We start from the raw sequence: 21,318 nt of genomic DNA, 5'->3' as shown, positions 1-21,318 counted from the left end.
GCCTTAGATCCCCTCCCGCGGGGTTGGCAGCAGCTGGCAGAGGAGGACCGACCCAGCATCACCCACGGGTGAGGAGAAAGGGACAAGGGACCGGCTGGCTCCGACACCTCCCGCCTTCCTGGGTCCAGTCCCGCCCCCACCAAGACCCCCCCGCCGACCCGCAGTGCTGGGGAGTGGAAGGGGTGGACCCCACACACAACCTCGGGTCCTGGGGGACGGAGAGGCCCCCTCGGTTAAAACCTCCCTCGCAGTGTCGGCTCACGTGGAGCGGGGAAGGAAAGGTGCCCAGTCGGCGTCCCGGGCCGCAGCCCTACCGTGCAGCGGGGGCACAGCCCCAGGGCAGCGGGGCAGGGAGCGCGGCGGGCTTCCGGAGGCGAACGCCGCGGCGCGGCCGGCTGCTGTGGGGAAGGGGTCAGGCTTGGCTTCCGGGGCAGCCCTCCTCTCCGGACCCCAGAGGGCCAAGTGCTGCTGCCAGGCCCACCCAAGAGTGGGCACCCTGGGCCCAAGGAGCGCGCTGCCTGTTGAGCGGGCAGGCAAGCGGTAGGGAGTGCAGTGGGGCTGGAAGGGGACGTCCGAGCAGGACGGGGCGGGAGCGGGGGAGGGACACCCCGGGAGCGGGCAGAAGACCAGCCCCAGGCCCCTGAGACCGTAACCCCTCTGTGCCTGTGTTTCCGCATTTGCGAAGTGGCGGTAGCGACAACGTCTTCCTCGTAACGCAGCTAAGTAGGTTCGTGGTTCCTGTGAGTGAGCACACGTAAGGCGTCCGCACCGATGCTGGCACGTGGCTTATAGACAGAGGATTTCAAGACGGATGAGCACAGAGGACGGCCCTCGGGAGACTTCCTGCGGGTGAGCTGAGGTTTTCCTCCCTTGCCTTCACCCGTGACCGTTTCTCAGGCAGCGAGGTGGGTGTGTGTGTTGGGGGTGCCGGAGAGAGAAGCCCACCCGGAAGGCTATCTGGGCCAACCTGGGAACCAAGCCGGAGTTGCTGCTGTGCTGAAGGCCCAAGGCTCTGGGTGCAGACACAGAAGCAAGACCCCATTACCTCAAACTCGGGGCTCAGAACAACAGAAATACACCGTCTCAAGTTCTGGAGGTGGGATGCCTGAACCAGCGCTTCTCCGGGGGGCTGGAGGTGAGGGTCCTTCCCGACTCTTCCGCCCCGGGTGCCCCAGGCGCCCGCCGTCTTGCAGCTGCGTCTCTGCCCCCACGGCAATGGCCTTCTCTATATGGGGTCAGGTCTCCTCTGCCACCCCTGGCGAGGGCCTTGGGGCTCACACGTGATCCAGCACAGTCTCCCCATTTCCATCTCATCACAGCAGCCAAGCCCTCTTTTGCCCATAAGGTGACATTCACAGGTTCTGGGATTTGGGACAGGAACATCTTTCTGGGGTCATTATTCAGATGACCACGGGGGTCACAAGGGGCCTCTGTGGGTGGGATTAGATACTTAGAGGCAGAATCTCAAGGTGTTATAAGGCTGCTTTGAGGGGCTCTGGGCCCCGCCTGGGAGCAGGCTGGCACAGAGCTGACGCCGGCAGACCGGGCCCCCCGGCGCCGGCTGCCTTGGGTGGAAGCAGCTGTTCCCAGCCCTGTCCCGTCAACCGCCGACACGAGTGCCCGTCTCTGTGGTCGGTTTGGGCCCAGGGCTTGGCCTCCCTGGAGGGTCTCATCTGTGCTCAGATGCTCCTGTCCCCACTGGCCCTCCGTGTTTTCTGGGGCTGCCATGACCTTGGTTTCATTACAGACCTTTAGCCCTTGGACAGGAGACCCGTGACATCACAGCCCAGTATTGTCCCCCTGCTAGCCTGGAGAGAAGGTCTTCATGAAGATGAAGATGTTTCTATCGGCCAGGGCTCTGTGTGTGTGTGTGGGTGTGGGTGTGTGTGTGTGAGAGACGGAGAGAGAGAGAGAGAGAGAGAGACAGGAAGAGAGACAGTTTGTTCAAGGAATTGGCTCACGTAATTATGGAGGCCTGATAAACCCAAAACCTTCGGGGTGCGCTGGCCGGCTGGAGGCCCGGGAAGAGCCGTGCTCAGAGAGAATTCCTTCTCGCTCAGGGCAGATTAGGCCTTTGAAGGCTCGGGACTGTCTCAGTCCGACGCGGCCACTATAATGAAATTCCACACACTAGGCAGCTTGTAAACAACAGAAACGTCCTGCTCGAAGTTCTGGAGGCTGGAAGTGGCAGGTCAGGTACTGGCAGGGTCGGGTGAGGGCCCCTTGCACGGTCACACGCTTCTCGTGTGTCCACACGTCGGCAGGGGTGAGGGAGCTCGCTGGGGCCTCTTTTGTAAGGGCACTAATCCCAGTTTGGAGTCACCTCTCAAAGGCCCAACCTCCTAATACGATCACCTTGGAGCTTAGCTTAGGTTAGCATCAACCGATGAGTTCAGACACAGCACCCACCCGCACTGTGGAGGGTAACCTGCTTTACTCAAAGCCCCCTGATTTAAGTATCAATGTGATCCAAAACGCCCTTCACAGAAACCTCTAGGATAATGTTTGAACAAATGTCTGGGCACCGCGGCCCGGCCAAGTCAACACATAAAATTAACCATCACAATTTCTATTCTATTTCAAGATACTTTTAAAACACCCTTCAGGGCTTCCCTGGTGGCGCAGTGGTTGGGAGTCTGCCTGCCGATGCAGGGGACGCGGGTTTGTGCCCCGGTCCGGGAGGATCCCACGTGCCGTGGAGCGGCTGGGCCCGTGAGCCGTGGCCGCTGAGCCTGCGCGTCCGGAGCCTGTGCTCCAGAACGGGAGAGGCCACAGCAGTGAGAGGCCCGCGTACCACAAAAAAAAAAAAAAACAAAAAAAAAACACCACCCTTCAGAAAGTCCAATTGTAGCCCCACCTTTCTTCCACAAACCACTGTCGGCACCAGCAGTGGTCCCAAGCTTCCCCAGGTCACAGTGTAATGCCCAGGACAAGCAGAATCTATGTGCCTGTCTGAGTCTGGGTCCCTTTGGGGAGTTTTCTGGTTAACCTGGAAAGGCCCCTTTGGGATTCATCACATGTGATTTGAAGCCGGCTCTGTCAATGCTCCAATGGTCCTGTCCTCACCAGAGCCCGGGGCAAACTGGGACCCCGCCTTCTGCAAGCAAGTCCGTCTGGGTTAAGGAGGACCAAAGGTTGCATGCTTCACGAGTGGACCTGGCCTTGGCCTCCATGCCCTCTGTTCAGCCTGTCCTACTTGGCTGACTGAGTGGATATCTACACTTTGCAAAGTTTGGGATGTTTCCTGTGGCTCTGATCAGGGTGGGGGATTTTAACCATCAAGGCGCATGGCAGCCGTGATGGCATCGGCTACGGGTACAAATGGCACAGGTGCAGCGCGCGGCTATAACCCTGTGTCCTGCTCGTCTTTCTACATACTTTCCTGTGTCCTACAGAATAAAATAAAGGCGGTGCTTATACACAGAAACACCAAAAGATGACCCACAACTACCATAATAAATATATTTTAACTTCCCAACTGGCACAAAGAAACATTTCCAGCAGCCCAACGTGCCCGGTCATGTCAGGGTCTCGTCCACCGTTAGACCCGAGGCTTCGCCCCCTCCCACCAAAGGTCATGGTGGGAGCGGGGCCCTGTCTCTCCAGACCCAAAGGGATGATGGGCCTGTAGCAATCTCGGGAAATCCAAAGTTAAGCAAATAAAATAATAATTTGAAAAGGAAAAAAGAAACAATGTAAGGAAAGTTGTCTTTGTTCTAGGAAAAGTCTCTCTCTTTTTTTTTTTTTTTTCACGGTGCAATGACTCATTTATAAAGAGGAAGTGAGTTCTGTTGAAAAATACTTGAAATATTCTCTCAGGGGGAGAAAACAGTTCTTCACCAGCGTGGCTGGGCCCTGGGTGGGGGCCTTTGCTCTCTGCCTGTCCCGAGCCAGCAGGGATAATTCCTCCTGGGGACCCAGAGCTGAATGCCTGCTGAGAAGGAGAGCGGGGGCTTGGTACCCGCCCAAGGGCTCCTGGGAGAAAGCTGGGGGGTGCCCGTCTCGCTAGGTTACCCGAGGTCTCTGAGAGAAAGACCCCACCTGCCTTCTGTGAGGTTTTCACCGCGTGGTGGGATGACAAGCATGTCGTGAGCAGTAGGGGACGATGGCTCCCACACCCCTCCTGGGGAGGGGCCTGGCACCCGAGACGGGTGCACAGAGGGTCCCCAAGGGCAGCCCACTGGCCCAGCTCAGCAGGTCTCACTTTCAGGGTGGAGAGGCCACTGCGGAGCAGACCCACAGAGAAGGGAGGGCGGGACTCGTGGGCAAGGCTGGTCAAGCGGTGTTCCCTGGCCCTTCCAAGGGTTCTGCTGCACCCGAGCTGAGCACGGCTGCCTGTGGGCCCCGGGCTGCCTGTGCCGGAGGGCCATGCAGCAGGGACCCCGCTCGTCACGTGATGCAACCCTGGGGACTCAAGTCTCGTGGACGTGGCGCCTGGCACCTTGCTGGACTCGGGGGACATTTCTCGGCTCAGTTTTTGCGGGGGGTGAAGGCCACGGACAAGGTGCCAGAAACACACAGCGCCCCTCTTGGTGCTCTCCCTGCCCACCTCCTTGGGGCAGCTCCACTGTCCAAGGGAGGCCGGTGCTGTCTGAAGGCAGCTGCCCATCATCCCAGCAAAACGGTCCCTACTTCCAGTGAGGGGGTCTCCCTCACGACTGAGACAGTGTGAGCTGAAGGGAAGCACCTCCTGCGTTCCTGGGGCCCAGGCCCCGTCACCCACCTCCAGGGGAGAGAAGTGGGGAGACGCTGTGGAGGAGGTGGGGTGACCCTCAGGTCTTCCGAAGAGATAATGTTTCGGAACCTGCTCCACCTGGCTCCCCACGTCCCCGCCACAGTCCTGGCTGGGGGCCGGGTGGGCGCCACAGCGTGAGCGGGGCGAAAGCTGGCACTGGGAGGTGGTGAAAAGAAGTTTCCAGGCACTGCCGGGGGAGGACCCATGACTTACTGTCCTGGAAGGTGCAGGCAACGTTGGTCCAACACAAGGACGAAGGCCAGATGCACGGGGCTTGGGGGAGGAGACGGCCTTCTCCTCAGGGCTCGGGGGGCTGTGTGTGGCGGGGACAGTGGAGGAGGGCAGGGTCCTGGCAGCAGAAAGGCTGCCTGAAGCGGCGGGGTGGCCGGACCAGGGCTGTGGGTTTGCAGGGCTGGCGAGGGGACGTGCGTGAGAATCGCCAGTCCTGAGAATGTTCCAGGAGCACCGAAGGCCGTGTGTGCGTGTGTGTGCCCGTCTGTGTGTGCATGAATGCGTGTGTGTGCACGTGTGTGTGTGCGTGTCTGTGTGTGTGTGCAAGCTCAAGGCAGGCCTGTTTGAGGGGCTGAAAGAAGCTCAGTGTGGCCCAAACGCACACAGTGGGGCGCCCGTGAGGATGTGAGCTTGTGTGAGTGTGTGCTCTGTGTGTGACGAGTGCGAGCCTGTGAGACAGCAGGTGTGTGCTTGTGAGCGTGGGGCTGTGCAGGGTGAGGCACGTGCCTGGAGCCTGGGCAGCGGGGACCAGGACCGGGACACATGTGCCGCGTGGCTCCCGTCCGGGGGTTCGTCCGGAGGTGAGACGCTCAGAGGCACCAGTGCAGAAGCGGGGAGAAGGTCCCCGAAGTGGAAAGGGGGCACCGCTGACCTTGAGCTTGTCCAGAACTTGTGGGGCGGCCCCTGACCTGGGCACAGAGGCTGCCCCGGGCACGGCTCTGTGTAGAAAACCCTCTGCTCTCTTGCACTCTCAGACTTGTTTCCCTGGTGAACCCGAAGCAGCCTGTGTCCCTCCGAGTTTCCAGGGACACAAGTGCACAGGAAATACCTCTTCACGGCGGGGACGTTGCTCCACACGTGCACGGCGTTCCGGATGGTACAGCCACGGACGTCCTGGATGGTCACCGGCTCAGTGTGAGGGGTAAAAACGCCAACTATGAACTGGGAGACCCACAGTGGGCACGACACCTGAGCCCAGAACAGTGTCCCGGGCCTCCCAGACCGATTATGTCTCCCAGTCGACATTGCTTACATGTCACATCTTTTTCCTTATAAATCACCTTATAAGGAAAAAAGCCGAGATATTATTTTAGACCTTTTAACTGGTAGGTTATTTTCACTCCCACAGGTCACCTGGCCCAGGGACTCCCCGCCTGCTGCATGGCAGAGGTGGATTCCCGTGAAGGTCAAAGAAGTCCTTGCTCTTTGAGCCATGAGATATGTCATGTCAGGCAGATAAGAGGCTCTGCGGGCAGACAGCAGTGTTTCCTCAAGGGCCGATGCTTCACGATGACCACAGGAGCCAAGGGCGTGGCCGGATCCTGGGGCCGCAGTCTCCGTAGAAAGCACCGGAAGGTCAGGGAAGGAGGGGTTGGGGGGGAGTCGTGGCAGGAGGGAGGTCATCCGGTCCCCGACACCCAACCAGGTGGCCTGAACTTCACCTCTCCGGACTTGGAGTGGTGGGGCGTGCAGAAAGGCCCACGTGGACCATTCCCAAGTCTGACCATCCCTGGACACATCAGTCTCCTCCCGTGTCCAGACACCTGGCCGGGAGGAGAGCTCATACGTGGATGTACCATCGGGCGCAGGGCAGAAAGAGACGGTGCTGTATTGGGCACGTCTAGCTATTGCCTGCCATCGGCAGGAATGTGGTTCCACAGCAAGATGGGAGCAGTGACAGGACACGTGGGAAGGTCTCTTTTTTGCCTGCTTCTGATCTGGGACCAATTCCGATCTACCAAATGTGCTCACAAGACGATCAAGAGTCAGCATCCTTGCTGTCCTCCGAGTCTGCAGACGGCTGGCGCCCAGGTTGGGAGCCTGTGCTTTTGGTCTGGACTCGCGGTTACTGTTCATAGATTGTTCAGTAAACAGGTCACCTTACAAGTCTCATGACCGCTGATATGTGGTGACATGTCAGTATTTAAAAATTCCGGGCTTCCCAAAAAGGAGGAATAACCACGGATGCGGAAGAAAGTAGGAGAATCGTGAGGCCACTTTGCTCGACCCTGTGAAAATGATGTTTAAACTTTAATTAAATGGGTGACACTCCGGGAAAACATAACTTACCAAATTGATCTCAGAAAAGACTGAAAATCTTAACAGATGAGTTCCCACAGAAGAGTTGCTCCCATTTTAAAACAACGGCAACAACAACCAGTCCCGGCAATTGCACAGGAAAAGTCTGTCGAATTTTAAAATATTTTTATGAAGCAAACTTAACACGGACATCCCAACCCAATAAAAATAGCACAAAACAAGACAGCCTCACACACTCACCTGTCTCATGCTTGTCAAAGCAGCAAATCCTACGGGAAATGCAGTTCACTGGATTTCAGCAATCTGTCAGAACAGCCACTCCCCACGACCAAGTGGGTATTTTCCAGGAATGCAAAGACAGATCACTATTATGAAATCTATTAGTATATTATATCCTATTAATAGATCTAAAGAAGGAACTTAATTCTCTCCATAGACGTAAAAAAGAACATTTGACAGAATCCAACACTTATTCTTGATAGAATGGCTCAAAAAATAGAAATCAAGGGAAACTTCTGGAAATTTCCTTCACATAGTGAAATGTATCAACCTCAACCTCAAAGCCAGCATCAGCTTAGTAGAGAAACACTGGACACATGTACGTGCAACTCAGGACCCAAGCAGGCATGTCCCATCACTACTGTGGTTCAACGTGAGACAAGAGGTACAAAATTAGAAAGAAAAAACTATCATGACCTGCAGACAATCTGCTCAGATACCCAGAGAGTCTAAGTGAACCAACTATAAACCACTTTCATCCACAAAGTCATCCAAGAAGGCAGCAGAAGCTAACTTAATGTAGAGACGAGATCAATAGTTTCTTGAATCAAACCAGTAAGAAAGATACAAAACCAGTAAGATACAAAATGGAAAATCCCAACTGCATAGGAGGGAAGAAGACAGGACATTTGGGAGCCAAGGCGAGGGAACGCAGAGAGCTGGGGACACCCCGTGGGCAGGTGAGGGGAGCGGCAGCTCGGCCGCCGGGGGGGTGGGGGTCTGCGCGGACACCCTCCCGGGGCAGTGGCAGCATCCCTGAAAACAGCACATGGACCCCGCGGTCTCACTTCCGGAATCCACCCCGCAGATGTCCCCACTCATGCATTGTTTGTAAGAGCAAGAGATTGGAAACAGCCCAACTCTCTGTTCCCGGGAACGGGTTAAAGGCATTTTTCACATCCATACAAAATAAAACTGCAGAAAACAAAACACATACGTCAAGACAAAGAGTGAGAAAGGTACTTTTCCAACAGAACGATTTCCAAGGTCACGGTTAAGTGAAAAAAGCCCGACGCAGGGCAGCGGGGCGGGCAGACGTGTAGGTTTGTGAAGACGTCCTGGAGGTGGCCAAGGACCGAAGACAAGTGCAGTGGGGACAGCAGGGGTGGGGAAGCCAGGAGACTTTCACTGCGGGGACCCCGGGCCTGGCCTGGGGCTGCCCTGTGTGTGGGTCTGCTGGGAGGGCCGGGCCAGGTCAGCCCTGGACAAACCGGTCACTGAGTCCAAAAGTGACGGCTCTAATGGTCAGGACTTGGGCCTGAGGACAGAAACAGCAAGGCTGTCGGTGCCCCAGGATGGGTGTGAGTGTGTGTGTGTGTAACTGACCGGTGCACTGCGCATTGCGGTGTGCGAGTGCGATGCGTATGCACGTGTGAGTGTGCGTGCGCCCAGGTGGGGTGGCGGGGAGGAGAAGGACGTGACCCGAGGTGGCAGGATCCTAAATCCAGGGCAGTGCAAAGGCGCTGTTGGGACCTCAGTGGTGAGACGGCCCTCGTGGGCCCTGTGAACTCTGAAAACCCAGGCCTCGGAACCGGGACCTAAGCGGTGCCCCCCAGGGGCCCCAAGTGTCCCTCGGGGAGGCCGCGGCCCGCACCCACCTCCAGAAAGCGAGTGGCCACGACGCGGTCGTCCTGGGTCAGCACCAGGTTGTCCACGAACATCCAGAAGAAGGGCTGGGGGCTGCCTGGCCGCGGCCTCGCGAACCGCAGGATGCGGTGGAACTGGAACAGGTACCACGCTGGGGTGGGGAGCAATCGGGTGGGTCTGGGCTCTGCCTGGAGGGACCCGGGACGCAAGGGCGGGGCTCTGGTGGGGCGGGGCCGCCTGCTCCCGCAGCTGCAGCCTCCAGGGCACAGGTGCGGGAGGCTGGGCGACACCCCACAGGGACACACAGCCCTGCGGACAGGGTGGGAGGGGCGCCAGGCCGCCCTGGGGTGACGGACCCACTCGCTGTCCTGGCTGCGGTGATGGCTCACAGGGCACTCACTTCAAAACCCACCACGCTGTACTCACTGAATATGGACAATTGACCTATGTCTCTGATACCCCAGTAAAGCTGACTGTTTAAGAATGCAGACGGTTTGCAATTCCTGCCCTCCCTGAGGAGAGCTGGGGTGCGTAGGAGGGCGTGGCGGACAAGAGGCTCTGGAGTCTGAGCAGATGGCCAGGCCTCTTACCTGGGGGCTGGCTGCAGGCGTGGCCCCGCGGGGGCGTAGAGCTGTAGGCGAGGTCGAAGGGGCCCCATGCTTCCACCTGCGGGAGAGCGCAGCTCAGGAGGGCAGAGAGCTCCTCCGGGGCCGGGCACCTTTCCTCTCTGACCGTGTGATTCAGGCTGACCTTCATGGAAGGGGTCGGGGGGCGGTGAAACCCACCGGGTCAGACCCGCCCCTTGGTTCCGGGGGTGCAAGGAGCCCTGCTTTCTCTATCGTCTCAGGGAGGCCGGCCCTCAGCAGAGCCCTGGGAACCCGAGTGCGGTGATTCCTTTGTGCCGGGCACAGACCCTCCAGGGAGAGTGACACGGGGCCCCCAAGGATTCATGCGGATTCTGTGTGTTGCTGGGAAATACAGGTGGAAGCCCTGATGGGTCACTGGGCAGCAGGTAGCCTTCCCTGGCGAGCGTGAGCGCCCCTGCTGCACCTCCCCCGCCCCCCCGCCCTGTCCAGGCCCCCACAATCCCCCCTGAACTGAGACGCGGAGGATTCCCTTCCCCCATCAGGGGCCCAGGTGACAGAGGGACCCAGTTAGAGACTCTAGCCCGTGTCACTCTTCTTGAAAAACAATTGAAAGACCCAAATACTGGATCCCTGGCTTTCTGACAGCAGCCCGTCCAGAGCAGACGTGGCTTCCCTGGACCCTCCCCAAGTCACTTAACAGAAGCCGACACCCGACGTTAGCCTCCGGCCTCACGTGCCCCCGGCCTCACGTGCCCCCGGCCTCACGTGCCTCTGGCCTCACGTGCCCCCGGCCTCACGTGCCCCTGGCCTCACGCGCCTTGTCACAGTCAGCTCTGACCCTGACCCAGGTGCGCTCCTGGTGGCTTCAGCTCCAGTGAAGCCTGCTGACCAGCGCAAGTACAGCAGGGGGTCTGGACAGGGAAGGGGCAAGGGGGCTAGAGGAGGTGAGCGTGGGCTGGGGGCCCGGGACCCGCATCCCAACACTCTACACGAAGGTGGCTGCTGAAATGACCCCAGGAAAGGTTGGGAAGGAAGCAAGGTCTTAGAGGGAACACCCCGCTGTCCCCGAGGACCCGCCAGTGTGCACGTGAAATCCCCCGAAACCCGCGGCCAGGTGTGGCTGTGCAGACGTGGAAGCCGGACGCCCCCACCTCTAGGGTGGGCTGCACGGTGGGAAAGCCCATGTTACAGGCCTCGTGAAAAAGGAGTGAAGCCAGGGCTGGTCGTTGGGGAACTGGGTGATGACGGCACACGTGAGCCACTGTCACCCCTGAGACGCGAAAGCTCATTGCGGGAGGGGGTGTCTAGACACTTGGCCGCGCCAGCGAGAGCCCCCCCACGTCGGATCTGTTCCTGCAGCTCTGCTACTTGGGGAGGGCTCGTGTCACTCTCCAGTCCCGCCTTAACCGTCCTGCCCTGGCAGGGAGGACCCCGCCCTGGGGGGCCTGGGACGAGTGTGTGGGTGGGCACAGGCTCCAGAAATGCTTCCTGGTGGGACGTCCGAAGGGGCCGGAGGGGCAAGAAGAGAGCTGTCCTGGGCTTCGGGGCAGGGCAGACCCCAGGGGGACGGAGGAGGGGGGCGTCTCCAGTCTCAGCCAGGGAGGAGGGCTGGCCCCTGGGACACGGCCCCCCGGCCAGACGGGGAGCAGAGCTGAGAGGCCCTGCCGGCACCCGGGGGGTGAACTGGGTCCCCCCACATTGGCTGCTTCCTTGTTGCCACCTTCTGTGGCCAGTGTTCCGGCCCCTCTGACCCCGTGCCCGTGGTTGTCGGGCTCTGGGGATGACGGGCTTTAATTCTCCTGTGAGAGGCTGTGTGGGCGAGCGGGTGATGGACCAGATCTTCCTTCCCTGAGGCCACAGAGGTGGCGTCCCACCCCTTTCCCATCCGCGGCGGCTCGCGGCCCAGCTGCTGAGTCATTTTTAGGCCCTTCCTCCAAGGCCGCTGTCCAGGACAGCAGGAAATAGCCTTCGAGGGAGCCAGACGTTTCATGACAGCGCTCGGAGAGGGTTTTCAAACAATCCGTGGTGGTTGTGTTCAAGACGCAGCACTTTATTTTAGGAGGGGGAGACCCCCTCCCTAGGCGGCACCATCACAGGTGGTGGGATAGGCCCCTTGGGTTTCAACAAACCGGGCGGGAGCTTTGGCCAACGGTTCTCCTCTGGGCGGTGGGCAGTGGGGGGCTACGGACATGCCTTTCTCAGCTCTCCCGCCGTGGGGGGCCGACACCCCCCCAGGTGGGCCCTGCTGGGGACAGAGTATCCGGGCTGCACCTCCCCCACCCCGTCCAGTCCCCCTCCCCCGACGCACCCCCTCCTCCCCGTCTGCTCTCACTCCTTGGTGCCTGGAGGAGCACAGCAGTACTTACGTCCCTCCTCACTACGTTGGTGACATCATCCAAATGCTTCAGTTTCCCCGGCTCAGAACCATGTTCCAAAAAGCCCAAACTCATCAGCTCTGGGGGGGGAGCAAAGGGGACACACAGGGCCGACGCTGGTTTTTGACCCCATGTGGAACTAAAGGGCTGCCGTTAGCAAGCAGACTTTATCTTTTCAACCGCATTACGGGGGGAGCCAGCAAACTGCACTGAGAACTGATTTCAGAAAGTCAAGCAATTTGTTGCACAGCCAGGCCCTCCTGGCTGCAGCGCCACTCTCTGGGTTAGGAATCCACTGGGTGGTGGCCGTCCACGCTGATGTCACCTGCTCAGGCCGTGTGACACGGCTGGGTTGCAGGGGGAGTCTGCAGCCTGGGCATGGGACAACTAGCCCAGAAAGAATCTTAACAAATTGAACTAAGGATGCATCGTCCGGGCAGGGACTTGAAGGCTGGGCGGCCACGGGCTTCCTTCAGGGGAAAGCCGTGCCCACTCTGTGCGTCTCAGCCCCCAGGTCCCTGACACGGGTGTGCATGAGGCCGCTGTGACCGCACTACACAAGACACGGGGCGTAGCGCCAGAAGTGGGGTGGACGCCCCCCCCATTCCATTTGGCCAGAGACAAGGAGTATTTTCACGGATTCTTCTTACAGCTGCCGGGCCCAGGAGAACCCATAGGATTTCCAAAGGCACCAGCAGGTGGGGTCTGCTCAGGGTACAGAGGGGCAGGACACCCAGGAAGGCTGGAATGCAGCACGTGACCAGTCTGCGCAACCTGGGAGATTCGGGTAGAGAGGGAGGGTGCAGGGAGCCCTGCGAGGGGTGGGGCGGCCCTATACGGCGGCCAGGTGTGTGGAGGTGTCTGAGGTTTGGTGGCCGTGGGCAGGGCTGTCTAGGCAGAGAGTCTGGGCCCCATGGCCCCCACTACAGCATTTCACACCCACCGTCTTGCTACGTGAACTTTCTTTCCAAGGCGTCCCTGCTGAAGGAAGGAGCCCCAGGTGCTCCTCAACCCTCCCCTCCTGAAAATGACCCTCAGGTCCCCAGCCTCAAACATGTAGCAAGTGCATCATAGGGGACATTTCGACCCCACCCACCGCCCACTCCCCTGGTCCCCCGTGGGTCTCGCTCCAGGCAGACCCATCTTCCATTGTCAGTCCTCAGACATCACTGCACCCACCTTTCTTGATGTCCCCAAAAAGGGACAGCACCCGGATGGGCTCTCTCTTCCACACGGGCACAGTTTTGTACATCTCAAGGGGACTCTCCTATTTATTTTTTTTTAAAAAAAGGATGTTCTGATGACTGCTTGGTTGTACAGCCCATGAGTGACAAGAAAAATTCTGGCTCTGCAGAGGCTTTTCCCCTGATGAATGAGGACACACCGGCCGAGGCGGCTGGCCCCACCCTGACTGCACTGACCCCCAGGCCTCCGTGAGACCCCACCCATCGCCCAGGACGAGGGCTTCTGTCCTCCACACCAAGTCCCCAGCCTGGGCCATCTCTAGCAAAGGAAAGGCAGGTGCGAGGGCATTTTCCTGACTGTGAAGGAAGATAATTCTATCCTGAGAGAAACCACTTCCCTTGTATTTCTTGGGAAGAGTCTCAGACCTGGGGGATTCTGAATACCCACGGCCATGGGATTCACCCAACCCCTCTCCGTCCCCTCTGTGGGCTCTGAATGTGGGCCTCAAGCCACACAGCACCCCTGAAGGCTACCAGTGTCAGGCATCTCCCAGGCCAGGCCTGAACCAGCCCCTGAGTCCTGCCATGAAGGAGCCAGGAAGGCCTAGGGTAACACCCGCCCACCCCGCAGGGCACCCGGCAGCAGAGACCCGATGGATCTATTCATGAAACAAGCACCCCAGCGCCACCTGACCCCCAGGAGGTTGCACTTGGGAGTGCCTGCCTCCCACGAACTGTGGATGGGATTCCAGGCCTAGGCAGGGGCACTGCCTGGGGGAGGGGGGTCCCAGGAGACCCTGAGCCCCAGGGGGAAGGGTCTGCCCAGGGCTGGAGCAGGTGGGCACCCAACGCAGGCAGCGAGTGAAGCGGCGGGTGAGTGTAAGGGAGGGCAGGCTGCCCGGAGGAGGAGGCGTGGGGAGGTGAGAAGGGCGGGGCGGAGGGACACTTGCGGACACACGTCCTGGTCCCCCGCGGCAGCCGCAGGAGCAGTGCCTCCTTCCCGCTGTGCTCCGGCTCTAGTGGCAGTAATACCAGCTGTGGGCATCAACCCCTTCTCCCTTCAATGAGAAACTCGTCCTGCAGTCTGCCAGCAAGGGGCCTTTCTGCACCGAGAGGGAGCGTTTCTGCCGCTCACCGGACCGCGAGAAGGCTCTACGGGGAGTGCAGCCACCTTGCTCCGAAAAGCACCATAAAGGTACCTGCTCCCATCTGGTTTCAGGGAGCGCTGGGTGGTGGGGCTACCATGTGCCCCCGTGGTGGCCCAGCAATGCCGTGTGTGGCGACTCCCCAGAACCAGCCTGGCCATGCGCCACAGGGGAGAGAGCCCGAGACCCCAGGCCGCCACGGTGAGCACCCAGCCCTCCCCATCACGTGGCCACCCTCCCTCTGTGCGTCTCTGTCTCCTTCCTTCCTGTTAGATGACACCAATCATTGCATTTCATGTCACCCTCATCCAGGATGACCTTACCTTAAGATTCTTAACTAAATTACGTCTGCAGAGACCCCATTTCCAAAATAGGCCATGTTCACAGGTAACAGAGGTTAGGACGTGGATGTGTCTTTGGGGGACAGAGCTCAACCCACCATGATGAGCCCAAACTCCTGCCTAGCTCCCGGATCCCGACCTTGATCCTGGAGAGGACCCACGTCTGTGCCAGCTGTCTGGGCTGGACCAGGAGAGCCTGCCCGGGCGTTTGCTCCCACTTGCTGGACCTAGAGGCACACCTCTGCTGGGCCCCTCTCCTACGTCCTACAAATGCCTCATTCCCAGGCTTGGAAGAAACAAAACTGCCATGCGAAAGTGATTTGTAGAGGGACTTCCCTGGTGGCACAGTGGTTAGGAATCTGCCCGCCAATGCAGGGAGCACGGGTTCGAGCCCCGGTCTGGGAAGATCCCACGTGCTGCGGAGCAAATAAGCCCGTGCGCCACAACTACTGAGCCTGCGCTCTAGAGCCCGCGAGCCACAACTACTGAACCCCATGTGCCACAACTACCGAAGCCCATGCGCCTAGAGCCTGTGCTCCGCAACAAGAGAAGCCACCACAATGAGAAGCCCACGCACCGCAACGAAGACCCAACGCAGCCAAAAATCAATTAATTAATTTAAAAAAAAGAAAAAAGTTTAAAAAAATAAAGTGACTTGTAGAAGACAGAGCATCTAGCAGACAAAGAGGGGATGAGAAAAGCGCACTTGCTTAAAAGCCCTTAACATCGTTGTGTAAGAGGGAGCGGACGGGCGTTTTGCAGCCCATCACCAGAGGAAAGGAGCCAAGTCCGAGCACCCGCTCCCGCTCCCGCTGTGTCCTCACCGCCTCCCAGTCGGTCGCAGAAGGCCTTCAGCCACCCCCGCCACTTCTTCCTCCTCTGCAGCAGCCCGCTGCGGGGGAAGGACAGGCACAGGAAGCAGACCCAGTTGCTCATGGCCTGCACTTTCCCCGAGGTCCCAGGGCCCACCAGGCTGTCGATGCACTCGAAACAGTAGCACCTGGAGTCAAACAGAGAACCACAGCGACAGGCCTGCCACTGCCTTGGCCGCCAGGTGAAACCCCGGTGGTCCCGCAGGCAGAGGCGAGCCTGCTCCTTGCTCCGGAGTGAGGGGTGGAGGCCACACGCGGGCTCAGGGGAGAAGATGGAGCTGGCAGGGGCTGCAGCCCGGGGAAGGGGGACGGGTCCCTCTTGGGGACCCAGAGCGCCGGGAACCCAGCCATCTGCAGAGGACAGCAGGGGGTCTGTGGGTAGTGACAGATTTCACAGACTCCCCTAAGCCAGCTGGCTCCCTCCTCCAAACTCCAGATCCTGAGAAACCAGGCAAGATCTCTGCAGGAGCGCCCACTGCGGGGGCGGGGCGGGGCTGCAGACTTGGGGCGATGCAGCAGTAAATACCGGGACGCCCGGAACGACTGAGGGGAGGGGACCACGGGTAACGCTTGGGCTGTTAGGTAGCAGGGAATGACTACGCCTCGCCTGACACCAGCTGCGTGGGTTTCCTGTCGCTGCCCTACTTAACCACGGAGGGAGCAGCTATGTCTTGGCGATAAAAACAGAAAGAAAAATCATGAGCACAGATCTTCTGACACACCCTTCCCCTAGGTCACGGCTATTCACCAAATGAAACGTTTGAGCTGGAAATAGAAAGCTTTGGAGAAAGTCATACTTTTGGGAGGTGAACCCCTTTGGACTCTGGGATGCGGAGCTGAGAAGAATGGGAGTTTCCCAGGCTTGTGGGCAGTGGTCCTTCAGCCCTTGCCCGGACCCCCCGGGCCCCTGGCCTCACCGCGTGCAGTCGGGGCTCTTGCAGATGAGCAGCGTCTCTCCCGCACAGCAAATGGAGCAGTAGGACAGGTACCCGTCCTCGTCGTACAAGAAGAGGCACTCCAGGAACTTGTCCTTGGCGAGGGCAAAGCCAGGCTGCCTCCTCTGTTCCAAGGCCTCCACAAAGCCGCCCCATGGCTCCCTGCTTACCTTGCACGGAGTGCACATCCCTCCCTCAAACAGAGGGTGCTGCGTGTGCACCCGGAAACTTCCGCAGCAGATACACATGTCTGAGGCGAAAACCCACAGGGCAACGTGTCACAATGCCGTCAGGCACAGCAACAGACTCAGGAACGAGTTTAACAATAACAAAAAAAAGGCAAGACCTGTACACTGAAAACCACAAACTAGTCCTCAAAGAAATTAATGATCAAACAGATGGGAGGGCATCCCATGTTCATAGATCAGAAGACTAAACAGTGTTAATATGGAGAGCTTCCCCAAATCTGGTTTTGAGAAACCAGATCCTTCTCAAAATCCCAGCTGGCCTTTTCCTTTCTTTCTTTCCTTTTTTTTAGAAATTGCTAAGATGATCCTAAAATTCATATGTAAATGCAGGGGATCCAGAATGGGCAAACTCAAAGAGAAAGAAAGTAGATTTGTGGTTGCCTAGGGTTGAAAGAGGGGAGGCAGAGGGATGAGGAATGAGGACGGACTGTTGATGGGTACCAGTTTCTTTTGCGGATGACGAAAATGCCCTAAAATTAGACTGTAGTGATGGGTACACATATCTGTGATTACGCTAAAAGACGCTGAAGTGTACGCTTCAAATGAAGTGTCAGGGTCCTTGGGGCAGGTGGAGGGGATACGAGCTGGGCGCCAGCGGCATACACTGCCCTCTTCCACGGACGGACAATGAGTGAGGCTGCAAGTCTTTCCTCAGCTGGCTGATGTCCCTTCACCTGGGCAGGTGTGCGATGCTCACCTTCTATGTCTCGCTGGTTAACCTTGACTTCATATGCAATAAGATCTGGAAAAGAAAATAAGTAACCCCTTCCTCTGCCTGTCTCCTAATTTAGACACCTCAAGAGATGAGCCTCACAAGTCCTTGGTGAAGGACTTCTGACGTCACAGGAACCAGAGGATCAGCCCCCCCCGCCCTGTCCCCTCTGCCTTTCATGGCGACATGTTAAACATCTGAGCTGGTGGGGTGGGGTGGGGTGGGGGAGGCTTTGAGTGGGGCCCTTCTGCTCCTGAGTGACGTGGGAGCATTCCAGAAGCCGGGAACCCTAGACTCTGCCCAGGCCTGGGGTCAGCACCCCAAGTGATGGAGGCAGTACCTGCATGAGCCCTCACCTCTGCGGAGCCTGGGTGACGGTGGGGATGACTGCTCGCTGGAGCGCGGGATGATGTCCGTGCTGTGCTCTGCTTCCCGGTCCAGGACTGCAGCAGTGGCCGTGGGGACACCAAACCAGGAGACAGGACGCACACCAGACAGGGAGAAAGTGTCCCATCAGCCTCCGTCTTGGAGCCCCAGACCCCCAGCACGGGGACTGAGCAGACCACCCAGCCCGGCCCCTACCCACCTCCCACCATGACACTCACCCCTCTCGACCCCCAGGGTCAAGGGGCAGGAAGACCAGTGGGGAGCGCCAACCTCGAGAGGGGGCTCGGTGGGCGCAGCAGGTGGGCCGCTTCTCCCCACAAATGGGAGGGCAGGGGGCCTCGAAGGGCCCAGGGTCCACCACGGCCCCTCCCTCCTTCTGTGTCCTCCCTAGCTGTGCACCCCTCAGCCACCCCCATGCTCCTGCCGCCCCACTGTCCCCCAGACCCCAGCCTGTGGTCTCTCCCACCCGACCCTCAAAGACAAGGGGTCTATGGAGAGGGCGAAAGGGCCTCACTGATTTCACAGGGCTGGGGACACGGCTCCCCTTCCAGCAGCGGGGCTGGGTCAGGGTCCGAGCCATCCAGGGTTTCCAGGCTCAGGGTTCCCGGGGAGGAGAGGGCCATGGAACCTGGGAAGGGGCCTTCCAGAAACCAGCAGGAACCGGGGGTGCTGGGCCCGCTGGGCGAAGGGGGTGCGAAGGTGACGTGACGTGCGGGGGCGGGGGAGTGGGGAGGGGCGGGGGAGCCCTCAGTGCCACTGGGTGTTGGCTGGAAGGGTGGGGGGGCTCGCCCCTGTTGGGTGGGGTTAGGGAGTCTGGGGAGGGGGGAGGGTGAGGGGGGGCTCAGTAATGGGGCGCTGAGTGTGGGGTGGGGGGGTGGGGGGCTTAGGGGCGGGGCTGTGGTCTTGAGGGAGGGGCAGGAGGGCAGGTGTGGGCAGAGGGAGGTCAGTGGGCTTAGGGAGATCAAGGGTGGGGGTGAAGGTGCTGGGTGAGGGTTGGGGGGAGTTTACTGCGGTGGGAGGGGCCAAGGGGCAGTGTGGGGGAGGGGCTCAGCTGGGGCCTGGAGGGGGCATAACTCCCCCACCTCTGCTGGGGTGTGGGCTGGGCATCCTGACTTTCCTGGAAAAAGCTCAGCGTGAGGCGGGGGGGTCACTTTGCAGTGAGAAACCTGACAAACACAGCTCTGCCAGGTGGTCAAGGTCGACGTCAAGAGTGGAGTGGACAGTACTGCCCTGGAGGCACTGAGATGAGGATGGCCTGTCACCTCTGTGGGCTCCCTCCCCACGCATGACCCTGCCTCCACCCTTGAGAAAAATACCAGAAAATTCCAGGGGAGGAACAGCGAACAAAATACCTGCCCAGGACTCTTCAAAACTGTCATGCTCATCAAAAGCAGAGAAAATCTGAAAAACCGTCACAGCCAAGAAGAGCGTAAGGAGACATGATGACTAAATGGGACAGAAAAAGGACATTAGGGGAAAACCAAGGGCATCTAGTAGACTACAGCTTATCAGTGTAGTGAATGTTGCATCAGCATTGGTTCATTAATTGTAACAATTGTATCACACTAATGCAAGATGTTAATAATAGGGGAGACTGGGTGGGGTTTGGGGGAATTCTGTCCTAGCTTCACAAATGTTCTGTAGATACAAACTATTCTAAAACAGTTTCTGTTTTTAACGACACAGTACTATTGACCATAGTCACCATGCCGGTATATTGCATCCCTATCTATGGGAATTTATTTATAACTGGAAATTTGTATCTTTTGACCCTCTTCACCCATTCGCCCATCCCTCAGTCCTCACCTCTGGCAACCACCTTCTCTGTTTCTATGATTTTTAAAAAATATTTATTTATTTATTTATTTGGCTGCACCGGGTCTTAGTTGTGGCATGTGGGATCTTTAGTTGTGGCAGGTGGGATCTTTAGTTGTGGCATGTGGGATCTTTAGTTGTGGCATGTGGGATCTTTAGTTGTGGCATGTGGGATCTTTAGTTGTGGCAGGTGGGATCTTTAGTTGTGGCATGTGGGATCTTTAGTTGCAGCGGGATCTAGTTCCCTGACCAGGAATCGAACCTGGGCCCCCTGCATTGGGAGCGCAGAGTTGTAACCATTGGACCACTAGGGAAGTCCCAGGTGTTTTTTTTTTTAATTCCACATGTAAGTGAGATCATATGGTATTTGTCTTTCTCTGTCTGACTTGTTTCACTTAGCATAATGCCCTCAAGGTCAATCCATGTTGTCACAAATGGCAAAATTTCATTCTTTTTTACGGCTGAGTAATATTCCATTGTATACATACACCATATTTTCTTTATCCATTCATCCATTCATGGGCACTTAGGGTGTTTCCATGTCTTGAATACTGTAAACAATGCTGAACGTGGGGGTGCAGATATCTTCTCAAATTAGTGTTTCCTTGTTTTTGGATGAATACCCAGAAATGGAATTGCTGGATCGTATGGTCGTTCTATTTTTTCTTTTTTGAGGAAGCTCCATACTGTTTCCTGTGGTGGCTGCACCAGTTTACATTCTCACAACTGTGCACGAGGGTCCCCTTTTCTCCACACCCTCCCCAGCACTTGTTATTTCTTGTCATTTTGATACTAGCCACTCTGACAGGTGTGAGGTGGTAACTCACTGTGGTCCTGATTTGCAGTTCCCTAACGATTAATGTTGTTGAGCACATTTTCATGTGCCTGTTGGCCATCTGTATGTCTTCTTCGGAAAAACATCTCTCCAGATTCCTTGCCTAGATTTTGTATCAAATTGTTTGTTGTTTTGCTATTGAGCTATATGAATTCTTTATATATTTTGGATATTAACCCCTTATTAGATATATGATTTTCAAATATTTTCTCCCATTCAGTACATTGCATTTTCATTTTGTTGATGGTTTCCTTTGTAGTGCAGAAGATTTTTTAGTATGATTATAGTCTCATTTGTTTATTTTTGCTTTTGTTGCCTTCGCTTTTGGTGTCAAATCCAAAAAACCATTGCCAAGACTGATGTCAAGGAGTTTACCACCTATGTTCTCTTCTAGGAGTTTGTGGTTTCAGGTCTTATGTTCAAGTCTTAAATCCATTTTGAGTTAATTTTTGTGTGTGGTGTAAGATAGTGGTCCAGTTTCATTCTTTGGCATGTAGCTGTCCAGTGTTCCCCAACACCATTAATTGAAGAGACTGTTCTTTCCCCATTGTATATTGGCTCCTTTGTCATAAATTAATTTTCCATATATACGTGGGTTTACTTCTGTGCTTTCTATTCTGTTCCATTGATCTATGTGTCTGTTTTTGTGCCAGTACCATACTGTTTTCATTACAGTAGCTCTGTAACATAGTTTGAAATCAGGGTGTGTGACACCTCTAGCTTTGTTCTTCTTTCTCAAGATTGCTTTGGCAATTCATGGTCTTTGTGGTTCCACATAAATTTTTGGATTGTTTTTTCTATTCCTGTGAAACCTGCCATTGGAATTTTGATAGGGGTTTCATCAAATCTGTAGATTGCCTTGGCTAATATGGTTATTTTAACAATATTAATTCTTTCAATCCATGAGCATATCTTTCTAAATATTTTAGAATATTTATTTGCAAGAGTTTATTAAAACTTTTTTTAGTGGAGGGAAGACAATACTGATGACGACAATGAAATCATTTTCC

General features: G+C 57.0%; 1 protein-coding gene across 1 annotated transcript; it reads right to left on the bottom strand.

Moving 5' to 3' along the window:
- Positions 1-3,445: 3,445 nt before the first annotated feature.
- DNMT3L (DNA methyltransferase 3 like) lies at positions 3,446-16,559 on the bottom strand. The gene is made up of 8 exons (XM_027105402.1): positions 16,294-16,559; positions 15,318-15,504; positions 13,014-13,101; positions 11,826-11,914; positions 9,463-9,538; positions 8,884-9,023; positions 5,796-5,881; positions 3,446-3,934 (listed from the first exon to the last, which is right to left on the bottom strand). Exons 1-8 carry the CDS (start codon positions 16,557-16,559, stop codon positions 3,769-3,771), a joined length of 1,098 nt encoding a protein of 365 aa, XP_026961203.1. The 3' UTR covers positions 3,446-3,768.
- Positions 16,560-21,318: the final 4,759 nt, after the last annotated feature.

This window comes from Aethalodelphis obliquidens, unplaced genomic scaffold, assembly GCF_003676395.1.
Source record: "Aethalodelphis obliquidens isolate GAN/ISIS:26980383/991018 unplaced genomic scaffold, ASM367639v1 scaffold1, whole genome shotgun sequence".
In the NCBI taxonomy this organism is placed as follows: domain Eukaryota; kingdom Metazoa; phylum Chordata; class Mammalia; order Artiodactyla; family Delphinidae; genus Aethalodelphis; species Aethalodelphis obliquidens.
Note: the sequence above shows the minus strand (reverse complement) of the source record. Positions and strands in the feature narration are given on the sequence as shown.

Bases quoted from the DNA above. Each gene is read 5' to 3' on its own strand.
- DNMT3L (XM_027105402.1), bottom strand. From the start codon at position 16,559: ATGTGTATCTGCTGCGGAAGTTTCCGGGTGCACACGCAGCACCCTCTG. The intron at 11,915-13,013 runs GTGGGTGCAGTG...CTCCCCCCCCAG, and splicing joins TTTTGGGGACATCAAGAAAG to AGCTGATGAGTTTGGGCTTT. The intron at 5,882-8,883 runs GTGGGTGCGGGC...TTTACCCCTCAC, and splicing joins TGGCCACTCGCTTTCTGGAG to ACTGAGCCGGTGACCATCCA.